At 39.8% G+C, this 24383-nt stretch overlaps 3 protein-coding genes across 7 annotated transcripts in view; 2 read left to right on the plus strand and 1 right to left on the minus strand.

Annotated features, from left to right (window-relative positions):
- ZNF512 (zinc finger protein 512) overlaps nt 1-12793 on the plus strand; it is a 40318-nt gene extending 27525 nt beyond the window's left edge. For 3 of the 5 annotated variants that reach the window (XM_012788292.2, XM_012788294.3, XM_012788296.2), the window contains 4 exons: nt 1757-1858; nt 2798-2860; nt 4013-4111; nt 7731-12793. In XM_012788292.2, the coding sequence (XP_012643746.2) occupies nt 1757-1858; nt 2798-2860; nt 4013-4111; nt 7731-8036 (570 nt within the window). In that variant the 3' untranslated portion in view covers nt 8037-12793. Of the gene's footprint in view, nt 1-1756; nt 1859-2797; nt 2861-3344; nt 4139-7730 lie in introns of those variants that run through there. The other 2 variants (XR_001160207.3, XM_076000636.1) reach the window with 2 other exon arrangements.
- Nucleotides 12792-15986, minus strand: CCDC121 (coiled-coil domain containing 121). The gene is made up of 2 exons (XM_076000637.1): nt 15587-15986; nt 12792-15112 (listed from the first exon to the last, which is right to left on the minus strand). The coding sequence occupies exons 1-2, from the start codon at nt 15928-15930 to the stop codon at nt 14161-14163; spliced, it is 1296 nt and encodes a 431-aa protein (XP_075856752.1). The 5' UTR covers nt 15931-15986; the 3' UTR covers nt 12792-14160.
- Nucleotides 15987-16186: 200 nt separating this feature from the next.
- Nucleotides 16187-24383, plus strand: part of GPN1 (GPN-loop GTPase 1) — a 33403-nt gene continuing 25206 nt past the window's right edge. Inside the window, exons 1-7 of the mRNA XM_012788301.3 lie at nt 16187-16343; nt 17054-17147; nt 18937-18976; nt 20463-20529; nt 21249-21286; nt 23887-23965; nt 24175-24269. Of these exons, the coding sequence (XP_012643755.1) occupies nt 16233-16343; nt 17054-17147; nt 18937-18976; nt 20463-20529; nt 21249-21286; nt 23887-23965; nt 24175-24269 (524 nt within the window). The 5' untranslated portion in view covers nt 16187-16232. The remainder of the gene's footprint in view (nt 16344-17053; nt 17148-18936; nt 18977-20462; nt 20530-21248; nt 21287-23886; nt 23966-24174; nt 24270-24383) is intronic.

A 24383-nucleotide genomic window follows, 5' to 3' on the forward strand; every position in this document is an offset into this window, starting at 1 on the left:
CTACTCGGGAGGCTGAGGCAGGAGGATTGCTTGAGCCCAGGAGTCTGAGGTTGCTGTGAGCGAGGCTGACGCCACGGCACTCACTCTAGCCTGGGCAAGAAAGCGAGACTCTGTCTCAAAAAAAAAAAAAAAAAAAAAAAAGTTGGTTCTCTGTATATGTGGATTTCACATATTGTATTTTTGATTTGTGTTTGGTTGAAAAAAAACCTATGTATAAGTGGACCTGTGCAGTTCAAACTTGTGGTGTTCAAGTGTGGATATATAGTTCAACGGTGAACTATATATCCTGAAAATCACTCTAAATGTGTTCACAGAGATCATCCTCATTCTTTTCCTTTTTTTTCTTTTTGGTGAGATAGGATCTCAACTCTGTCACCCAGACTGGAGTTCGGTGGTTTGATCACACCGCTCACTGCAGCCTTTAACTCCCAGGCTCAGGCGATCCTCCTGCCTTAGCTTCTCAAATAGCTGGGACTACAGGAGTGTGCCATCACACCCAGCAAATTTTAAAATTTTCTGTAGAGATGGGTCTTGCTATGTTGCCTGTGCTGGTCTTGAACTTGTGGGCTCAGGTGATCCTTCCACCTCAGCCTCCCAAAGTGCTGGGATTATTGTTATGAGCTACCATGCCTGGGCTTCATTATTTTTTTGTAGCTGCATAGTATATAGTTTATATAAATAAAGTTTGTTATATAAAAATAATAGTTTATACAGATATTCCCCTATCACCATAAAAGGATTTTAGATGGATTCATTTACACTAGCTTCAGAGGAAAGTGAATGCTTATAAATAAAACCAGCTCTATCCTCTGAGATCTTTCATAAGTTTACCAGGGGTTCTTTGGGCTGCCTTCCTTCCTTACTTCCCCATTGTCTCTATGGACTTTGGTTTGTTTTTCTATCTCAGAGAATCAGCTTCTTTTCAGACACTTCCATTATTGAAGCAGGAAGATTGTTTACTCGCCGGAAGTATAGGTATTACCCTTGGTAGACTTTGTAGAACTGTCTCTGCAGGTGCCATCTCTTCTCTGGAAACTCCACTTTTAGTTGTAAGGAGAGACTTAACTCATGTCAAAGCATCTGAAAGGAAGTGATAGGAAAAATTCTACTTTTGCAGTATAAGCAAAGATTATGTGTTTTGTTCCCTGATTTCTCTCCCATCCCTGTTTTGGGTTGAACTTTAGGGTTTTTTTTTTCCTTTTTTTATTTCCCCCTCTAATTTTTTTGTTTTGGAATTTTAAAAAATATAAAAAATTAGCATGTTATCATTGAAGAAAAATTAGAAATTCAGATAAGCAATAAAAAATATTAAAACTATTAAAAATTGTGCCACCCAAATAATACTTCCATGAACACTTTGTTTATAGAATCCTAACCTTAAGCCATCTACATATATTTGTGTTGAATTTGCATATGAATGCATATTTGTATCCATTTCTCTCTTTTTTTAGTAAATATATTGACTGTGTAATGCTCTAAAGCTTTTTCTCTTTTTTAACTGTAGATAAAGTGCTATATCTGAAAGTCTCTTGTCCTCTGTTAAAAATCAGACTTTTCTAAAACTTAACGATAGACAATTAATTATACTTACTAGTTTCAGGAGCTATAGATGTTCTCACATCTTTACAGTTATTTTACGTATAGAAATGTACTTGTGGACTCCAGAATTATATAACCTGAAGAGGTGGGTTTGAAACTTTTGGGGTATTTTGGTTGGGAGTTTGATTTCTATAATAAAATGTTTCTTGTCTTATAGTTAAAATATACTCGCCCTGGGCTGCCTACCTTCAGCCAGGAAGTACTGCACAAATGGAAGTCAGATATCAAGAAGTATCATCGTATTCAGTGTCCTAACCAGGTGGTTTTTTTCTCATTCATTTATTCAGTAAATGTTTATCAAGCATCTGCTGTTGTTTCTGTTATTTATTCCTTAGAGACAAAACATCTGAACCTTAGTGGCTTAAAACAACAGTTATTTTATTTGTTCATAATTCTGTAGATCAGTAATAATTTTGTTAGGGCTCAGCAGGGCTGTTCTACTGTACATGGAATCAACTGGGATCACTCATGAAGTGTATTCGGCTCAAAGCTCAGATGTGAGTGGAATGTTCCAGATGGCTTCTGTGCAGCTGCATTCAGCTGGGAGCTTGGCTCTCCATATGGCTTCTCCCTCTACCCAGAGTAGTTGGCTTACCAGCAGGGTACATAGTGACTGACTTCTCAGAGAGTATTCTAAAAACATAAAAGCAGAAACTGCAGATCTCTGAAGGCCTAGTTTCAGAATTTGCATATCATCACTTTCATGGCATTCTATTGATCAAAGGAGTCACAGGGCTAACCTGGATTCAAAGGAAAGTAAATAGATTCCACTTCTTGATGAGAAGAGTGGCAGTGAATTTATAGCGATCTTTAAACTACCACAGCTGTAGTGGATACTGTATTTTGGGGAGGAGTAAATATAAAAGAAGTGGGAGATGCATTTGTGCTAAATAAAACAGATTAAAAAAATCTTACCATACAATTTTCTGTGTTTCTCTTCAGTGTCAGAGAAAGTACCAAGGAAGAGAATGGTTTACGATTTTCTAAACACCTTAGTCACCTTCTGTTTCTTTCTTTTACCTTTTCTTGATTTTCGTTGCTTTTGTGGCTTGCATGTGAATTAATTTTTTGTTTGGTTTCTGGCACTATTTATTTATCATCTTCCTCCCAAATGTAGAGTTGGTCATGTAAATGGCCAGATTACTAAGAGAAGGGAGCTATTTGACATAGTCTTCACATTATCTCTTCTCTTTTTCAGGGTTGTGAGGCTGTCTACAGTAGTGTTTCTGGCCTCAAAGCTCACCTGGGCTCTTGTACACTGGTTTGTAACCTTTTGAACTTAATATCTTAATATGTCCTCTAAACTAGTCTGACATGGAAGAGAATTCAGTTTAGGTGAACAGCTAGTTGTCCTGTTTGCTGTTATATTCAGAGGTTGCTTTATTTTTTTATGTCCCAAAGATTCTTGGTCTGTTATTGGGTGGGATGCCAGGGTATGTCCAATACTCAGATAAGACCAACACAGTTGTAAGTCATGCCAATTAAAGGAATTTGGAGACAAATATATTAGTTCTGAGTTCCTACCAGAGATTTAGCTCCTTCCACTGGAACCTCTCCCACACTGGGCCTGTCCTGTTTTATTGGGCCTTACAGACTTTCTAGAATCAACTTAACATGTGCTTATCTGGACAAGTGAAGATCCTCTAAACCCATGTGAACTTACTGGCCTCTGGGGATAAGGAGGTGGGATAGGGTGTCAGGCTAATAGCCATTCACCTCACTGAATCTTTTCCATGTTGACCCAGGTGTCCTACAACCCACCAGCCATGGGAATTGCTGCCACTTTCCAATTCCATTCAGAAGTATCTCCTCACACAAAATGAGCACCATGGAAACCTGAAGCTTCAGGAGGGGAGATAAGTCTCAGTTCAAGGCAACAAGGGAGTTGTAGGCATCTAAACCAGATCTGTCCAGGAATGCTTAGGAGTTTGTCATCTTGATCCTAGTTTCTGAGTCCTTAAACTAGGTATTATGGATGGTACTCTTCTAATTCTGGATTTCCAAGGCGCTCTTTGCAACAGTGAATCATAGTGGGAAGAACTGCACATTGTACCTCTGGTGAACTTTGGGAGTTTGATCATTTTGGGGGAGGAACCAAGAGAATGTGAAAATGAAGTGAAAGGAACATAGGAAGGTAGAAGACCGTAGCATGGTATATAATAAGAGCAGGAGAATGTCAGGTTGTGTTGAAGGTGGGGTGGGTGTTTGGTATAGAATTACATTAGGATAGACAGATCCTGGTGATAGTCAGTCCAAACTGGTTTTCCTAAATCTATTGCTGTTTTGGATCTTCCTTCTTATCTTCGCTGAAGTAGAATTCCGTCTTTTCATCCCTGACAATCCCTGCACATGGCCCAGATAACGTGTTCCTGAATTTACCAATAATCCTCTTTTGTTTCTCTCTTGGAAATAGGGAAACTTTGTGGCTGGAAAGTACAAGTGTCTTCTATGTCAGAAAGAATTTGTGTCAGAGAGTGGTGTCAAGTATCACATCAACTCTGTCCATGCTGAGGTGAGGTCTCTCTCCCATCCCATCGTGTCTTTGTAATCCTGTGGGCCTGATATGTATACCACAAGAGAGGTGGCCTTTGTCCTTGTTTTTGTGGGCTAGGACTGTCAAGGAAAATAACTATAAAGTGGTTACCAGAGACATTGGAGTTAAAATACTTTCTAAAATTAGATCTATAATTGTATTTTTCTGTGAAAGCTTTTGAAATCACTGTGGCCGTAAGCATCCTTGAGCTCTTCTAAAATCTCTTAAATCCAATTAAATCAGGCATTTGGGAAGAAAGTTGAGTTTACATGTTTGAAATGTTTATGTCACAGCGATCTCTATACTGCTGTGCTTTCTAGCATTCTAATGTCTTCTGTGAACCTGTTTTTTTTTTTGTTTTTTTTGAGACAGTTTCACTTTGTTGCCCAGGCTAGAGTGAGTGCCATGGCGTCAGCCTGGCTCACAGCAACCTCAATCTCCGGGGCTCAGCGATCCTACTGCCTCAGCCTCCTGAGTAGCTGGGACTACAGGCATGCGCCACCATGCCCGGCTAATTTTTTGTATATATATTTTTAGTTGGTCAATTAATTTATTTCTATTTTTGGTAGAGACGGGGTCTCATTCAGGCTGGTTTCGAACTCCTGACCTTGAGCAATCCGCCCGCCTCGGCCTCCCAAAGTGCTAGGATTACAGGCGTGAGCCACCATGCCCGGCCCGAACCTGTTTTTAATGTCCTTTAGAATACTGCATCAAATAGTTATAAAGGACATTAAGATAATTGGGAAAATTTGAATATTGACTATATTAAATTATAATGTTGTATTAATGTTAACATTCCCAAATGTGATAATTGTATTGTAGTTATGCAGGAGAATGCCCTTGTTCTTAGGTATATACATGCTGCAGTATTTAGGGATGACATATAATGATGTCTGCAACTAACTTGCAAATGGTTCAGCAAGAGAAAGAAGGAAGGAAGAAAAGAAGGAAGAAAGAAAGGAAAAGAGAATAACAATGGTAAATCTAGGTGTTCATTGAACTACTGTAACTTTTCTGAAGGTTTGTAATTTTTCAAAATTAAAAAGTAAGAAAAAACTGTATATAAAAATGCTTTAAAGTTCAGAAGGTAGAGTTTTCTCTTGGGGAAAGTTTTTTCATGGTACAGGTGAACAAGGATGTTGTTTTATTATATAATTAAGTACCATTTCTGCAAAAGCTTAAGGAGTAGAATATACATTCTCTTGGAATATCTTACTGCATAAACTATTACTGCCTGATGAAAAAAAATACAGGGAGCACCTTCAGCTATTCTCTCCCCTCAAATTAATAGCTTTTAACAATGTAGGCTTTAATTAATTTCATCAAATGTGGTTCTTGTTGCTTTACTGGTTAAGCTTTGGGAATCCTTAACTAAAATCTGAGATTTCTTCTGGAAGGCAGTCGTATCTTTTTTATAATAATAGTATATCTTTTTATGCTTCAGGAAGTATTTGGAAGATAATTATCCCCTGACAAAATCTGGCCTTTATATAGATAATTGTTTTCTCTGGTTTCTTCCTAAAAAGTTGGAACCAACAAATTTTGCTTAGTTTGGGACTAGCTTTCAGTCATTTGTTCACTGATTAATGCGTATATTAATGAATTTTAGGGGTGCTAAAACATCTTTACCCTGTTACTTCCTCCCTGCCTCACATTTTCTTACACTACTCTTTTTTAATGGAAAATTTCAAACACATGAAAATAGAGACAGTAGTGTAATGAACCCAGTATACTGGTTCAGTCAGCCAACTTCAATAGTCACCAATGTATGACTAATCTTGTTTCTTTTAAAACCTCATTTAGACTGGACGCGGTGGCTCACGCCTGTAATCCTAGCACTCTGGGAGGCCGAGGCGGGCGGATTGCTGGAGGTCAGGAGTTCGAAACTCAGCCTGAGCAAGAGCAAGACCCCGTCTCTACTATAAATAGAAAGATATTAATTGGCCAACTAATATATATAGAAACAATAAGCCGGGCATGGTGGCACATGCCTGTAGTCCCAGCTCCTCGGGAGGCTGAGGCAGGAGGATTGCTTGAGCCCAGGAGTTTGAGGTTGCTGTGAGCTAGGCTGATGCCACGGCACTCACTCTAGCCTGAGCAACAAAGTGAGACTCTGTCTCAAAAAAATAAAAAATAAAAAAACCTCATTCACTCCTCTTCGTCCTTAAAGGCTTATTTTAAAGCAAATTATTTTACCAGTAAATACTTCTGTTGCTATGTATCTCTAAGAGATAGGGACTTTTGAAAAACATATAACCACAAACATCATTACACCTAAAAAAAAATCAATGATTATTTAATATTTTCATGTATTTAGTCCTTTAAATTACCCTGATTGTCTCATAATTTGTTTTTCAGGGTTGGTTTTTTCAAATCAGGATCAAAAAAGGTCCAAATATTGTATTTATCTGTTTTAATCTAGAGCAAGGCTATCCAATAGAAAGGTACTGTGAGCCATGTATGTAATTTAAAATTTACCAGTAGCCACATATTTAGGCTGGGCGTGGTGGCTCACGCCCATAATCCTAACACTCTGGGAGGCTGAGGTGGGCGGATTGCTTGAGGTCAGGAGTTCGAAACCAGCCTGAGCAAGGGCGAGACCCCATCTCTGCTATAAATAGAAAGAAATTAATTGGCCAACTAATATATATAGAAAAAATTAGCCAGGCATGGGGGCACATGCCTGTAGTCCCAGCTACTCAGGAGGCTGAGGCAGTAGGATTGCTTGAGCCCAGGAGTTTGAGGTTGCTGTGAGGTAGGCTGACGCCACAGCACTCACTCTAGCCTGGGCAACAAAGCGAGACTCTGTCTCAAAAAAAAAAAAAATAATAAATAAATAAATAAAATTTACCAGTAGCCACATTTTTAAAAGTATAAAGAAAACAGGTGAAATAATTTCAATAATTGAACCCAATATATAAAAAAATTACATGTTAATACATTATTAATGAAATATTTTACATTTTTCCATGCCAAAGTTTTGGAATTTGGTGTTTATTTTACACTGAAAGCATATCTCAATTTGAACTAGCCACTTTTAAATAGCTCATTTACCACATGTGACCAGTGGCTATCTTATTGTTTAGTATAGGTCTAGAAGCTTTGTCTTCCTTTTTTTTTAACTTGCCATTTGTTGAAGAAACCAGGTTGTCAAATACATTTATCAACATTCTGGATTTTGTTGATTGTATCCTGCGGTAGTATTCCTCTTTCCTGGCTATTTCCTATAAATTCACAGATCTAGAAGATTGATCAGAGCACTTAATTAGATTCAAGGATTTTTTTGGGGGGTGGGGTAGGGGCAAGAATACTTAGTAGTTGGGTTTCATGTCCCCCACTCCTTAATTTTTTAAAGTGAGGGTCAAAGAGGTTTAAAGTACCCAGAGTTTTGCCGTACTAATATGTACTTCTAATAACTGCTCTGTATTAGATTTCTGCAGTTTAAAATATGGAATTCTAAGGTATAGTCCCATGTCTGTTTCCTTCTTACTGTGTTCTGCCCTAATCATGCCCCCTTTTTTATCATTCTTCCCACATCCCTTCTTTATGCTCTTCACTATGTTTTTGACTGGATAATGTTTATATTTTGCCTCTCTAGGATTGGTTTGTTGTAAACCCAACAACAACCAAAAGCTTTGAAAAGTTGATGAAGATAAAGCAGCGGCAGCAAGAAGAAGAAAAGCGGAGGCAGCAGCACAGGAGCAGAAGGTCTCTAAGAAGGCGGCAGCAGCCTGGCATTGAGCTTCCTGAGACAGAGCTGAGTCTTAGAGTAGGGAAGGATCAGAGGAGGAATAATGAGGAACTGGTAGTGTCCTCCTGTAAGGAACCAGAGCAGGAGCCAGTGCCAGCACAGTTCCAGAAAGTAAAGCCCCCAAAGACTAATCATAAACGAGGAAGGAAATAGGCAGTCAGTGTGAAAGCGCTCCTAGGAGAGCGGATGTGATGCTGTTGTCACGGGGACATGTGCTGGGAGGACTGAGTCATGGGGCTGAGTGAAGATTCTTTCAGCTGTTTGTGTAAGGCTGGGACTTTCTCAGTTCCTTCCTCCTGTGTAAATTTCACTGTCTTCCCTTCTTATTCACTTTCATTCCCCTGTCCCCTTTCAGTAGGTTTTCCTGCTATTCCTCATTGGAGTCCTCTTATTTTTCCTCTTATCTTGCCCAAAGAGTTCCCTCTTAAGGCCAACTATAGGCCCCTCTTGCCCTGTATAAGACTAAGAAACCTGTTTGGTTGTTCTTTCCTTCCTGGGGTATAGAATGTTCTTGGAAGATCCATTGATTTAGTAGCTACTCTATCATCTAGCTTATAAAACCATTCCAAACTAATTTTTAAAACCATAACTGATTTATCATTTTGTATTTGTGATATAACAAGCCTAGAAGCTAGAACTGTTGTCATTTATGTAATATGGTTCCCGTGTCTCCTTGGGAAGCAAACTTTATGGAGGCTATTTGTCTTCTCAATATGGTTTTAGGATTGAAAGTAAGAAAATGGACTTAAGATGAAAAATCTAGAACCTCCCTACACTGGTTATACTGAGAAATGCTGTTTGTACCAAGTAGCAGTGACTAGATCTACAGACATGCAACCTTAGGAGTAATGTGTCCCATTAAAATGACTGGAAAGAAAAGGTAGAAGCAGCAATAAATACTGCCCCAACTTTCCTGAGGCCTCATCCATTACCACAATCAGTACCCTCCTGAAGTTTACTTTTGCTCCCTTGGTTTTAAGGATTGAGAAATAATAGCATTGCCCCTGATGCTTTGACATGGTCTCCTAGTGCTCCTGGTAATGCCACTAAGATTGGAAACCAAGGTGCACATTCCTTCCCCACTGGACTTTACTTCACTTGTTAGTCTGCACCCCAGTAAGTCCTCATCAATCCCTTTAGCCAACCCCTGTCTCTTTGAATTTTCTGAGAATGTTGTCCTTCTATCCTCTTTTATATATGGAGTTCTATCCTCTTTATATCCTGAGACTTTGACACCAGATGTAGATATTTATCTGGAGCTGGAAAGGAAAATTCTTTTTCCATACCTCATGCCTACCTGGTAATGTTTAATGGGCTATTTCTCTTTGAGGGTTGCTTTCTCTGGAGCATTGGTTAGAGCAGCTTTGTTGTCATGTTTCTGGATTCTCTTCCCCCTTTTGCATAAATATTGGTCTTATATATTCTTGCCTATCTTGTGGCATATGTCATACAAAAAATTAACTCTGATAAGGACAAGTACTACCTTTTCAAATTCTGAAAGGCTATTCAACTCTTTCTCTTTTCTCTGTGCTCCTCCAAATAGCTTTAAAATGCAGGCTTTTGTGAAGACCACTTTCCAACAAGGGAGCACTGAAACCTGATTTGGATACTGCCAGGATAGGTAGCAAAGGACATGGCATATCCACTCTATGTTTTCATTGGCAGTGTACCCTTAAAGCCCTTTTGGTAGATGAGGGTTGTTAGGGAGGAGAAATGAAGAAGCTATGTTAATTTCTGGTGAGTAAGAACTGGGGAATGTTTGGCAATGACAAAAGAAATAAATGACTCTCAGTTAGAATGATGTTTCCAGTTGTTCTTTGACTCCGAACTGCTACATGACTCCTTGTTGACACTGGATGGGGGTAAAAAGATGGCTAGAGCTGGGGATGAGTTTGCTATAAGCTCCAAATGCAGCTGTCTCAGTTCTTTAGCTCCTAAAATCCGCTGGTTGAAATGATTAATCTGAGTTTAAAATGAATTAATATAGGAAACTTGCCCAGTCTCATTCAGGGCCCTTGCAGGCTCTCCTTTTCTTTTTCCTTACCGAGGCCAAGGATCAGCAGGACTCAGTATAGCCTATCTTGATCACACTGTTGAGTTTTTAAGTTAAAAAAAAAATTCATTAGAATAACAAACTAAGTTTGACAATATCAGGTATATCTAGATTGTGGATCATTGTGAAGTTTCATACATGGTTTGTAATGTAAGTTGGTACAATTACTTTGAAAATGATTTGGCAGTATCTAAAATAGTAAAGTTGAAGATATATATCTAAAGACTCAGCAGTTTCACTCCTAGATATATACAGAGAAACGTTTCCCTTTGCCTAAGTGTTCAAAGAGACATAAAGAAGAGTGATTATCACAGAACAGTTTACAATAGAGAGACACTGGAAATGTGTATGAGAGACTAGTAGCTGTCCACCAGAAATTATAGGACTATAGGGCAAATGGCTAGACTGCATTTCTCAGTTTTCCTCATCCCCCCCCACCTCCAGTCTCCATAGTGAAGAGGTAGAAGCTATATTCTCTCCTATGGAATGTGAGTGGAAGTGATGTGTGCCACTTCTAGGCTAGAACTTTTAAGGGAGTGAGTATACCTCCATGCTTGCTTTTTCCTTTTTCTAGCTAGATGCACATGATGATGGGGCCCTAGGGACTGGGAGAACACAAAATGGAAGATAGTTGATTGCCTGAAACACCCGGTGAAGGAGACCCACTTGCCAACCAGGAACATCTACCTGAAACTTATGTGAGCAAGCAACAAATGTTTGTTATTTGAGACATTATACATTCATGGGTCTCTTTGTGAGCTTACTCTGATACACAACCTACTTGTCCATCTTTAGGCGAATGGAAAAATATGTGATATAGTCATATAGTAGAATACTGTACAAGCTATAAAATTAACTAGGGCTTGTATCATCATCATGAATATATCTCAAAAATAATGTCTGGGAAAAGCAAGTTAGAGAATCCAGTAAATATACTATTTATTTAAGGTGCAAAAACAATGCTGTCTGTGGGTATATGTTTACGTATTTACCTATATTTATATAAATATCATGAATACACACACAGGATGATAAACATCAAATTTAGGATAATGAGATTCAGAGGGATTTCAACTGAATTTATAATTTCTTTTTTCTTTTTTTTTTTTTTTTTGTTGAGACAGAGTATTGCTTTGTTGCCCAGGCTAGAGTGAGTGCCGTGGCGTCAGCCTAGCTCACAGCAACCTCAAACTCCTGGGCTCAAGCAATCCTTCTGCCTCAGCCTCCCGAGTAGCTGGGACTACAGGCATGCGCCACCATGCCTGGCTAATTTTTTTTTTTTCTATATATATTAGTTGGCCAATTAATTTCTTTCTATTTATAGTAGAGACGGGGTCTCGCTCTTGCTCAGGCTGGTTTCGAACTCCTGACCTCGAGCAATCCTCCCACCTCGGCTCCCAGAGAGCTAGGATTACAGGCATGAGCCACCGCGCCCGGCCAAATTTATAATTTCTTAAAGTGGATTTGTTGTAACTTCCTGTATTTTTTGTATGTCAGAAATATTTTTTTAAAAGTTAACAGAAAAGAAAAATATATTCTGTTCACTTCCTCCTTAAAAAGGGAACACTAGAAATTTTACTTCTGCTTCATCTTAACCTTTGATTGTCTCTCACTCATCCTATAGTTACTTCTTCCCGACTTGAGCAGATAGCACTGCTGTGCATCCAGATGCTTGGGCCAAAAATGTGTTAATAGTTTTTGATTCTTCTCATAGCAAATCCATTAGGAAGTCTTGTCGACTACCAAATAAATCTCTAATCTATTCACTCTACTGCCACCCCAATCCAAGCTATCATCACCTCTTGCCTAGACTGCAACAATAGCTTCCTAATTGATTACTTTTTTCTGGATTGGATACACTCCACATAACAGTTGTAGTAGGTTTTTTAAATTGTAAGTCATTCACCTTCTGAAAGCCCATGGCCTACAAGGCCTCGCTGCTCATACTCCTGCCAACTTCGTCTTCTCCACCCATGTTGTCTCACCATTCCCTGAATACACTTTAGCCACATGCCCATTTCTGTTCCTTGAACCTACCAAGCTTATTCCCATCTAAGGGACTTTGCATTCATTGTTGCCTCTGCCTGGAATGGTGAACCCAGTTTTTGCACAGCAGGCTTCATTTTATCATTCAGGTATTAAATTTCACCTCAGAGCTCTTTTCCATTTAACATTACTTTCTACAAAACCTGCTTAATTTTCTTCATAGCAAAGCAGACAAAAAGTAGGTTCAGGTCTTAGTTGGCCAACCTGTTGCTCACTTGGGGGTATGGATGATTTCAAAGTACCTTATCAGATGTGATTCATCCTTTAATGTCTTTAAGCCCTTACTATGAAACGGACAGCTCTAACCAGTGTATATCACATCCATTAACTGGGATAATAGCAAGTAAAAATAAACTAAGATCAGATGGAGGTTATCCATGCCTAAATTAGACAAGATAGCAATGGCAGGAGGGGAATTAACAGCTGAAGAATGAGAGTCTAAGATCCTTCCTACTTTCTTTTATCAGCCTTAGGCATATATTTTCCTAGAGAAAATATATAGAGAATAGGGCTTTAATCTGTCTTGGATACCATGTTTTCCAAGTTTAGTCTTTCTCTGTTTTTAGCTCATGAATTTAAGTATTTAGGTTAAAGTACCTGCATGCTATCTAAAGTTCTAATTTCTGCATTAAAACTACAGTTTTATTATTTGCACACTAATATAAGACATACATGAGTGGTAATAAGAAGAATGATGAAGTACAAAATTCATCACATTGGAACAATAAGATCAATGGGTAAATAATCATGCTTTTATTATTTTTTAATATTTTCAGTCCAAAGAACTACTTGAATATTTTTATTTTTAATAACAAAACACATTTAGTAACAAAGGAACTACATAAAAATATTTAACATAAAAGTTGTTAAAGGTAGAAGGTAAAGGCACATTGAAGGAGAATCCTCTTTTAACCCAATTTTAAATGAATTCACTTCACATACACAGTTGAAAATTAAGGAAAATTATTTTGAAGTTCTTCACTAATAATTTCTGAAAAACATAGTTAATTATATTTTCCTGTTGAGGAGCAATTAAAATATGAGATTATATTCTTATAGTAGGAGTCAGCATTCAAGTAAATCACTGATCTAAACTCAATGTTATAAATGCAAAAAAATACAACTACCCTAAAAATCAGTATATTAAGTTAAAATACTACCCTAGTTCTATTAAATGGGCATAAATGTATGTCACACATTAATTATAAAAGGTACTTCATGTGTTATAAAGTACACATGTAAGAAAATGCAATAAATGACCTAAAACTACTTACTACAATAAACGTTAAGTAATTTTAGTTGCCATCTTGGAATTTAGAATGCTGCTAGGGAAATGGATGGCACAAGACTCTCAAAAAGGGTTGCCCAAATATTTAAAAATTTTCTTTTGATACTTTTTCTGTAAATGAGCAGGAGCATTCAGTCATCTCAATGCTAGAGATGTTTCTTCAAAGAAAACATTTTCAAAAGTAAGAGTTGACCTAATATATGTCCCCTTCATCTTTGCTTACCTTTCTAATATATTCAAAGCTAAAACTGTAGGGGGCTTAGCATCAGATGAAAGGTCATTCTGCCTAGTACTTAACTAGACTTGCTGTTACCAGAGTACTTTTTCACTCATGAGAAAACTATAGAAGGAGCTATCTGGTCACTGGCACAAACTTTAAAAACAGCTTATAAACATTTTGTCTGCTGAGTTGACTGAAAGGAATGAGGATAAATTGATGTTAGTTAGCTATTTACTGAGCAGAAAGCACTTCAAAGTCAATCTGAAAATGTTATCCTTAAAGGTACTTTCTCTATAGAGAAATCTAATTTAACCACATAAATCACACAAGTGTTTTCCTTTCACTTCTAGTTGGTTTTTTTTTTGAGCTAGTTTGATGTATGGGTGTTTGAGAAATGGCTAGGAATTAGGGTCATGTATTAGGTTGACTAGAGATTTGTGGAACATATTGTTTATTAACACGGGCTAAGTAAAGAAAAAGCTAGTTAAGGGAAGCTGGTTACACAAATACCTAGTAGAGCGGCTGGAAAAAAGCACCTAATCCTCCACAGGAACTCACCATGATGGATATTTTACAGTAGTAATCTGAAATCCAAGCCTTCCTAACCAGATTAATGTAGTACCTAAGTGTGCTTACTCCAGTTCTTATTTAATCAGTGTTATTTTAAGAATTACTTTGGATTAATTCTTGATTTGGTGCCTAGGGGAGGGGTGGATGTGGTCTTTGGAGCATCCTGTTCTTTCAGGCACCAATTATGCCTTCCTTGTAGTCGTTGCCTCCCCCGGATTAAGCACTCCACATACCACTGTTCCTGCTGCAGCTGCTGCTTCCTAATTTTTAACTGGCTTTGAGTAGCCTTCAACTTCTGGGATTGCTGAGTTAGCTGCAGCAATTTATTCTGTAACTGCTGGTTCTCTCTGATGATGCCAAGGGAGAATTCAAAAATAGACTGCTTTGCTGCCAACTCCAAGGCCTGGGCATTCCTCTTGTATTCCCTTCTTTTTCTCTTTCCCAGCTGCCTTATGTCTGGCTCACTTAGTTGTTTCTCCAGGAATGCTTTTTCCTGGAGGAACTGGACCTGTGCTTTCTGTTTCTTTGCAGCTCCCTCAGCTTGGACTTTTTTCTCCTCCTTCTGTAATGTCTGTATTTCTAGTTCCTGTGTTTCTCTTAATATAGAAATGTCCCTCATTGCCTGCAATTGCTGCTTCAAATTGGATTGAATCTTTTCCATTTGCAAGAGCTCTGTTTTAAGCATCGAAGTTTGTTGTTCATATCTGGAGGCTGACTCTTGTCGTCTTTGTTCAATCTCGTCACGCTTTTGTACATAGCTGTTCCACAGCTTCTCAGGTTGCCTTCTATAGTCCTCAGTTTTGTTAGTCACGTATTCCAGGAAGAATTTGTTCTCAGCCTGGACAAGTAACTTTTCTGTGTGTAGCTGCCTGTTGTCCTTCAGCAGTGGTTCCTGCTGGATTCGAGCTTGTTTTATTTGCTTGTTAAGTTCCTTCATTTCCACCAGTGTTTTTTCTTGAAGGATCCTTTCCGCCTGTCTTAGCTTCCCTGGCTTTAAAAAATTATTTATTAGACTAAAATATGATGGAGGGGACTTGAGGCCCTCAGCAAACCTGAAGAAAGAACAAATGAGACAGTCCTCTATCACTTCTTAATAAAAATTTAGGAAATAAAAAATACACAGTTGTCCTTTATTCATACAAGAAAATATTTTTGAGTACCCATTATATTCCAGACACCTTGCAATGGAGTATGGGGGATACAGCTGGCAGTAAAGATGAAGTATGTAGCTTACAATTTACAGTGGGTTCACTACAATACCACAAGGTACTACCTCAATTTTAAAAAGGAGAAAACAGGTTCAGAGAGTTTAAGTGACTTGCTTATGATTTATACACCGCTAGCAAGTGCCAGAGCCTGACTATGAAACCCAGATTTTAGGACTTACTCGAACATTGTAGCAGCTACAAAGGGCCACAGAAACAGGGTGATGGAGAGTAAGAATAGTTTTCTCGACTCTCATCATCTTCCTCTAGTTTCTGAGTCCTTCAGTGAGATGGAAGGTCCCCTTCAGTACCTACTTGCACTTGGAATCCAAGCGTTCATCCCCAACGTCATGGCCACTGTGTAGTTCACTGGGGGTGATCGCCAAGGAGCGAGCACTAGTGTCAAGGGCCTGAGACTCGTGGGAACAGCGTTCAAACGTGGACAGTTCTTGTAGTTTCTCTGGTCGGTGCGCAAAGGATCTTGGCACTGCCCAGTACCCCTGGGGGTCGCACCCTGCCCCAGTCACGGCCCTGAACGCCTCGGTTATTGAATAAGCCCTATCAGCCGGTTCTCCAGCGGCTCTGCTCTCAGCTCTTTGCGGGGCGAAAGTGACAGGCACATTCCTCGTTTTCTTACTGTGTGAACCCTGCCCTTGGTATCGCATCTCCTCTCGCCCTCCTGGGGACCAGGGTTTGCCCTTCCCAGGCACTACCGGACGGCGGTCAGAGCCCATCTCCTTGATCCCCCCAGCCTTCCCCTCGCTTGTCCAGCACCCCCACGCCCCCGCCACTGTCACTGGTCGATCCCCTAGCCGGGTCAGACACTAAGGAGATGCCCAGCCGACCCTGCCGTTCACCCTTCCCTTTGCTCGCCAATGGTTCTATTTTCATTCGTAGCCCAGAGCGTTGCGGAAGTTTGTCTAGCCACGCGGCGTCTCCATGGTAGGTGGGCGGGCCTAGGGGAAAGATGGCGGCGCCCGCAGACGGAGCTGAGGCACAGGCTTCTGGGGGCCCTCGGCCCCCAGTGTGTCTCTTGGTGTTGGGAATGGCAGGATCCGGGAAGACCACCTTTGTGCAGGTGATTTACACAGTGCGGGCGAAGTAGGGGCGCGTGAGAAGTTGTCTGTGGTGGTTGGAAGGCCAGGGAGAAACGGAGGGAGGTCTCTTGGGGGAATTGGAGGGTACTGACGCGTGGGTTTCATGGACTTCCAGTCAACTGCGGTTCGATCCCCGCGAAACCTTCTAAGACCCTTGCCAGGTTAATTAAGGCTCTCTTTGCACCCTCAGTGCGTACTTGGTACAGCTTAACCACGTTGTTCAGGAATTGTCTTGCCAATAAAGTGCCAACTTCTTGGAGGAAGGGGCTTACAAGAAACCCTAGAGAATGATAGAGTGGTAGCATACATGTTTTCGATGAAGATTTGCCGAAGAATTATTTCTCGACCGCCTACCATGCTCCAGGGACTGAGGTTACAGCGAAAATGAGGTTAACTAGATACTCGCATTCATGGAACTAAATATTTAATGGAGGAGATAGAAAAAGCCCACTACGTACGAACATACAAAACAAGTAATCAAGAGTAGAGGAGGCTCTGTTAGATAGGTGATAAAGAACAGTAGCGTTTGAACTGAGTGTTGAATGTTGGAGGGGGACATAAGGGGTGGATATTTCAGGTAGAAGGAAATCTAAGTGCAAAGTCTTTAGGATGGTCAATAAAGGAATGGAAGTTCTCTCTTGTCCCCTTATCGCCCCCTCTTTGACTCCTTCCCACTCCTTTCCCTTTGCAGAGGCTCACGGGACACCTGCATAGCCAAGGCTCTCCACCTTATGTGATCAACCTGGACCCAGCTGTACATGAAGTTCCCTTTCCTGCTAATATTGGTAAGTAAACCATATCATAACTTGTGTGAAGTGCTTCAAAGGGAATGAAAAGCCTCCAGCCTGCCAGTCTTTCATGCTTTCATGCCAGTCTTAGTGCTTTCATTTTGGTTTTTTTTTTTTTTTTTTTGAGACAATCTCACTCTTGTTTCCCCCGCCAAAGTGCAGTGGTGTCATCATGCCTCATTGCAACCTCAAACTCCTGGGCTCAAGCGATCCTCCTGCCTCAGCCTCCCAGAGTGCTAGGATTATAGGCGTGAGCTACCATGCCCAGCTGCATTTTTTTTCTAAACAGGCATGTCTCTTAGTCACATTTTCTCTCTGTTTACTCCTTCCTCTTTCCTAAATGTCTTTGTTTCTTTTCCATTCACTTTTATCTTTTCTCTCTTTCTGACCCTAGTGTGTCAGGCTATTGTTATTTGGGAAAATGAAGTGACAGAAAGGCAGTCCTCTCACTTCGAGGCTATAAACTCTTCAGCAAACTCTGATACATAAACTTTTTTCATTTAGTTTCTTTTCTCAAAGTTTAGTCAGAGTATAAGGGTTCTTGTGCTGTAGTCTACTCATTGATATGTAGGAATCTTCTTTCCACACCCAGGTACATGGGAAAATGTGTGTATAATGCATATGTACAATGTTCTGACAAGAGGTTCCCAATTTTCATCAGACTAAGAAGAGTCTGCGACTCTAATAAAGATTAAGAATGGATGTGGGCTGGGCACAGTGGCTCACGCCTGTAATCCTAGCACTCTAGGAGGCCAAGGTGGGAGGATCGCTCAAGGTCAGGAGTTTGAGACTAGCCTGAGCAAGAGCAAGACCTCTTCTCTACTAAAAATAGAAATAAATTCGCTGGCCAACTAAAAATATATAGAAAAACTTGGCTGGGCATGGTGCCACATGCCTGTAATCACACCTCCTCAGGATGCTGAGGCAGAAGGATCGCTTGAGCCCAGGAGTTTGAGGTTACTGTGAGTTAGGCTGATGCCATGGCACTCAAGCTTGGGCAACAGAGTGAGACTTTGTCTCCAAAACAAAAAAAAGAATGGAAAAAAAAAAAAAAAAGAATGGATGTGATCCAGTGCTGTGATTCTTTTCTTTTCTTTTTTTCGAGACAGAGTCTCACTCTGTTGCCCGGGCTAGAGTGCCATGGCATCAGCCTAACTCACAGCAACCTCAAACTCCTGGGCTCAAGTGATCCTTCTGCTTCAGCCTCCCTAGTAGCTGGGACTACAGGCATGCACCACCATACCTGGCTAATTTTTACTATATTTATAGTTGGCCAATTAATTTCTAATATTTTTAGTAGAGACGGGGTCTCACTCTTGCTCAGACTGGTTTCCATCACCTGACCTTGAGCAATCCTCCAGCCTCGGCCTCCCAGAGTGCTAGGATTATAGGCTTGAGCCACCACGCCTGGCCCAGTGCTATGATTCTGGATAGGATCTGGGCTTCCTGATTTCTAGGCTGTCACTGTATGCTAATCCTCTTCCTCTTTGTCTCTTCTTAATTCTAATAAGTTTCTTGTACCCCAGACATGCTAATGAAAAGAAGATCTATTAAGCATGGATCATTTGGGGAAAAGTTTAGAAAAAAATTTCTCATTTTTTCACTTAAAGGATGGAATTTTAACAGTTGTTGAGGGAAGTCTACAGATTGGTGGATAGGTTTAGGTCAATATTACTGGACAGATTGATTCCTTTTTAAAAATCATTCTGCATTGCCTTTGTCACCAGTAGGCAATTAAAGGTGTATATATTAAATTTCAGTTAATCCTCTTTTTTGTCCCCTTCAGATATTCGTGACACTGTGAAGTATAAAGAAGTCATGAAGCAGTATCCTTTTCCACATCTACTCTGATGTTGACTCATTCCTACTTAGTTGTTGTCTGTTTATTTTATAGCTTTGAAAGAGTGTTTTTGCCCTTCCTTATGAAATATACAAACAAAAACATTGTTTGCTTTAAAGTAATTTTATTAGAAGGATGGAAGACTAATGTGGGAGAGGTATTATAGATGATCAGAAATACTATTTGAGCTTATGATTTTAGTTTTATTACCATTTCCCCAGACTGCAGACTTGTAATTAGAAAGCAGAGAGAATGAGAGGATAACTGACACCTGCCTGGGTCCCACAAGGTAGTATTGCCTTGGAGGATCATCCGTTGGTCACTACTTCTTTAGACAGGGAAACTCAGAAATACATATGTTTAGCTGGATTAATTAATTCTTAATACATTGCTGTGTGAAATGTGTACTTTCCCTGTGGGTAGATCTAGGTAGGACTAATTATAATCAGCAGGTTGCTTGATTGATTAGTGAGGATCAGAGCAAGGAGTGTTATATAGGTAATCTTTTTAATTTTATTTTCCCACTAAGTCTTTCATAGGCAATATAGGTAATCTTTTTTTTTTTTTTTTTTGAGACAGTGTCTCACTCTGTTGCCCCAGCTAGAGTGCCGTGGTGTCAGCCTAGCTCACAGCAACCTCAAACACCTGGGCTCAAGTGATCCTTCTGCCTAAGCCTGCCCAGTAGCTGGAACTACAGGCATGTGCTGCCATGGCCGGTTAATTTTTTCTATTTTTAGTAGAGACAGGATCTCTTGCTCAGGCTGGTCTTGAACTCCTGAGCTCAAACGATCCTCCCAATCCCCCCATCCCCAGCCTCCCAGAGTGCTAGTATTACAGGCATGAACCACTGCACCCAGCCAATATAGGTAATCTTAATGGCTAAAGCCACCAGGCTTTCACTATCTGATATATCTATTACATTTTGTTCACTTTGCCTTTTTACTTATTTTTAATTTTTGAAATTTTTTTATTTTTTAAGAGACAGTGTCTCACTGCTGAGTGCAGTGGTGCAGTCATAGCTCACTGCAACCTCATACTCCCAGGCTCAAGTAGTCCTCCTGTCTCAGTCTCCCTCGTGGCTAGGTCTATGGTACGTGTCACCATGTCTGGCTAATTTTTTTTTTCATAGAGACAAGGTCTCACTGTGTTGATCAGGCTGGTCTTGAACTCTTGGCCTCAAGTGATCCTCCCTCCTTGGCCTCCCATAGTGCTAGGATTATAGGCTTGAGCCACTGTATCCTACCCACTTTGCTTTCTTTATTTTGCCTGGCTATTCCCAAAATGATAAATGAGTCAACAAGACCTTGATAGTTTCCCCGTGTTGGTTAAAGTTGCATGGTAGTCAAGGATTAGGTGGCCAATATCCATTAATGGAACTCCAATGTCATAATGCAATTTGTGTGAGTGATAACCTAGGTATGAACTTTATAATCTAATCTATGAACAATTTAAGTCCTCAACTTAGTTTCTAGATATGGACTTGGGCCCAATGGTGGCATAGTGACCTCACTCAATCTTTTTGCTACCAGGTTTGATCAGGTATGTTTGTCTTTACATATGTCAACACAAAAATCTGTGACTCTTAAATGTCTTAGTTTGATTACATTGGTAAGAAGAGTAGCAAACCTGAACATAAATATAGAAAATAAGTAGGCATTTTGGTAAACAGAGAAGTAGATTAGGAGAAGATGATTAGTGTTTTGAGACACTATACATTTAATATTTGCAACAGCCAATAAAACAAAAATCTAAGAGACCTGGCTTCTTTCCTGGATCTATTGCTTGCTTATGGTGCTACCCTGAGGATGGGCTAGGGTGACAGGGGAGTGGGTTGGACTAGCAGGCATGGGATAGAAAGATAGTAGGGCATTTTACTTGTGACAAATATTTGTCGCCATTAAGATTTTCTCTGTCACCTACTTCCATAAGAGTGTTTTATAATCATTGGTTTTTTACTCTGATGTCATTCCGGGAGACAGACCATTAACATTTTTCCAAAGCACCAAGAGATATGACTTGATGGTGGTGAGCTGGGTTTTCAGCTTCTCAGATCCTTGTGCTGTGCCCCAGGATGTGGTTGCAATGCTGTGATGTGGCAGTGCTTCTTCAGTTCAGTGAGTTTATTCATTGGTGTCCTAACACTGAGAACACAGAGGTTTAGCAGTTGATGGTACCTATGAGTCACGCTACTCTGGAGAGAGCCCTGTGATTTTGTGTTGAAATAATATCTTGTTATAATTGGCTTTCTTTTCTTTTAGGTGATGAAATTTATCGAGAAGGCCCAAAGCATGTCTAAGTAAGTGATTTCATTTTAACATTTATTACTCTGTAGTTGACACATTCTAGGCTTTTGGGATGGTCTGGGATACTATCAACTTCTGAAACGGTATAGATTAAGATGAAACCATTAGAAGTAAAAGAAAGTGGGCAAGAAAATTCTTAGATGTTGTGGAGTACAGAGGTAAATTTAATATTATCTCATCCCTCCAGTTACTTTGGCCCCCAATTTACCTGGCTTCTTAGGAATTATTTTGAGACTTTATCCAAATTCAGTTGTCTGCCTGTCTTCTCTTGGGAAATCATGCTTGTCTGGCATTAAAGCCTCTGAAGTACCTTTCTAACTCTTGTTTAAATGGAAAGAAAAGTTTTCAATTTTAAAACTATCAAAATATAATATTTTAAAGATTATGTTTATTACCTATGATTAACTGTTGTTAAATTTTTAATAGTTTTTCTTTTTTAAAAAAGGAAGATAATTTATTATTTTATAACAAAAGGACATATGCTCATTATAAAGAATTCAAACAGGCTGGGTGTAGTGGCCCACACCTGTAATCCAAACACTCTGGGAGGCTGAGGCAGAAGGATTGCCACTTGAGCTCAGGAGTTTAAGACCAGCCCGAATGAGAGCAAGACCCTATCTCTACCAAAAATAGAAAAAACTAGTGTGGGGGTGGGTGGGTTGTATGCCTGTAGTCTCAGCTACTTGGGAGGCTGAGGCAGGAGGATCACTTGAGCCTAGGAGTTTGAGGTTGCAGTGAGTTATGATGACACCACTGTACTCTAGTCGGAGCAACAGTGTGAGAATCTGTCTCAAAAAAAAAAAAAAAATTCAAACAGTGCATAATATTTAAAAGATGAAGCTATCACCCTGATTCCCACTAGCAATAACTATCATTATTCAGTGACTAGCATTCCACCTGTTTCTATGCATAGAAGGATGGTTGGATAAAGGTTTTTTATAAAAATGGGATTATACTAGAGGTAATTTTTAGAATAGCTTTATTGAGATATAACTCACATACCATAAAGTTCATTCTTTTAAAATATATAATTGTTTTAATATGTTTACAAAGTCGTGCATTGGTAACCACTCTGTAATTTCAGAACATTTTCATCATTGCAAAAAGAAACCCTATACTCACTCTTAGTCACTCCTTATTTTCCCTTCCTTTCAGCCCCTAGTGGCTACTCCATTTTTTTTTTTTTCTTTTAGCTTTAACATTGTGAGGATAGATACTCCATTTTTTACATTCCCACCAGCAGTGATCTCTCCACAACTTTACCAGCACTTGTTATTGTCCTTGTTTTTGATTATAATCATTCTAGTTATAGAACATGTGAAATGGTATCTCATTGTAGTTTTCATTTGTATTTCCTTAATGACTAATGATGTCAAGCATTTTTTCATGTACTTGTTGGCCATTGGTATATATTTGGAGAAATGTCTATGAAAATTCTTTGCCAATTTTTTTCTCTCATTTTTTCTTCCTGCTTTTTTCACATCTTTGCCCCCTCCTCCCTATTTTTTGGCAACACATCTTCGTCCATTTTCAAAAATAGCTGTGTGGAGATACTTCACATACCATACAACTCATCCATTTAAAGTATATAATCTAGAGTAACTTTTAGTATATTCATAGAATTATGCAATTTCATCACTGAAAGAAGAAAACCCATATTCTTGTTTTTTTTTTTTTTTTTTTGAGACAGGATCTTGCTTTGTCACCTGGGCGAAAGTACAGTGGTGTCATTGTAGCTCACTGCAACCTCAAACTCCTGGGCTCAAGCAACCCTCCTGCCTCAGCCTCCCAAGTAGCTGGGACTACAGGCGTGTGCCATGATGCCCAGCTAATTTTTCTATTTTTTTTGTAGAGATGGGGTCTTGCTGTGTTACCCAGGCTGGTCTGGATCTCCTGGGTTCCACTGATCCTCCTGCCTTGTCCTCCCAAAGTGCTAGAATTAGAGACCACTGTGCCCTGCCCATATTTCTCATTTTTAATGCAGTATGTTCCTATAACTATCATAGTTTCCCCTGTGATCACTTGCAGCATTTCATGATCGCTTGCTTCTCCCCATTAGGATGAATATTGGACATTGAATAGTCTGGGGGAGTATGGTATGCAGTTTAAGGGTAATGGGAGGAAGGTAGATTTAGCAATGTGCAGAGATTATTCTAAGCTTGGATAGTCAAATGTTTAGTGTTTTATATGGTGGAATGTCTTTCAGTATTGTATAACACTTTTTTTTTTTGAGACAGAGTCTCACTCTGTTGTCCGGGCTAGAATGCTGTGGCACCAGCCTAGCTCACAGCAACCTCAGATTCCTGGGCTCAAGCAATCCTTCTGCCTCAGCCTCCTGAGTAGCTGGCACTACAGGCATGTGCCACCATGCCTGGCTAATTTTTTACATATATATTTTCAGTTGTCCAGCAAATTTCTTTCTATTTTTTTTTTTTTTTTTTAGTAGAGATGGGGTCTTGCTCTTGCTCAGGCTGGTCTCGATCTCCTGAGCTCAAATGATTTGCCTGCCTCTGCCTCCCAGAGTGCTAGGATTATAGGCGTGAGCCACCACGCCCGGCCTATAACACTTTTTAAATGATCTTTCTTGACACAGATATGTCCTGATTGACACACCTGGACAGATTGAGGTATTCACCTGGTCAGCTTCTGGAACAATCATCACTGAGGCCCTGGTGAGTATTCTAGGACTCGTAATTAAAGAGTAGCTAGAGGGCTGGACTGGATCAGCATCTTTTTTATTGTCTCAGACTTTATATGGGAGGGAGTTGTAGAAGCTCTGTTCATCCTGTGTAAAGTGGTTTTCCCTTGCTAAGGGTGGTGGGAAAAGAGATTTGGGACAGGTCATGAGCCATATGACCAACGCTTTATTTTGTGGCTTTAGGCATCCTCATTTCCAACAGTTGTCATCTATGTAATGGACACATCTCGAAGTACCAACCCAGTGACCTTTATGTCCAACATGCTGTATGCCTGCAGGTAACTGGTTATTGGTGGGCACGGTGTTCCGTCAAGGTATAAGGCCTCCTTCTCTTTTCTACCTTGGCTTTTGAGCCCTGGTTGCTTATCCCTAGATTTGTGCTTATTCAGATT

The sequence above is a fragment of the Microcebus murinus genome, chromosome 3 (genome assembly GCF_040939455.1).
Source record: "Microcebus murinus isolate Inina chromosome 3, M.murinus_Inina_mat1.0, whole genome shotgun sequence".
Taxonomy (NCBI): domain Eukaryota; kingdom Metazoa; phylum Chordata; class Mammalia; order Primates; family Cheirogaleidae; genus Microcebus; species Microcebus murinus.

Bases quoted from the DNA above. Each gene is read 5' to 3' on its own strand.
- CCDC121 (XM_076000637.1), bottom strand. From the start codon at position 15,930: ATGCGATACCAAGGGCAGGGTTCACACAGTAAGAAAACGAGGAATGTG. The intron at 15,113-15,586 runs GTGCAAGTAGGT...TTCTTTCTTCAG, and splicing joins GATGAACGCTTGGATTCCAA to GTTTGCTGAGGGCCTCAAGT.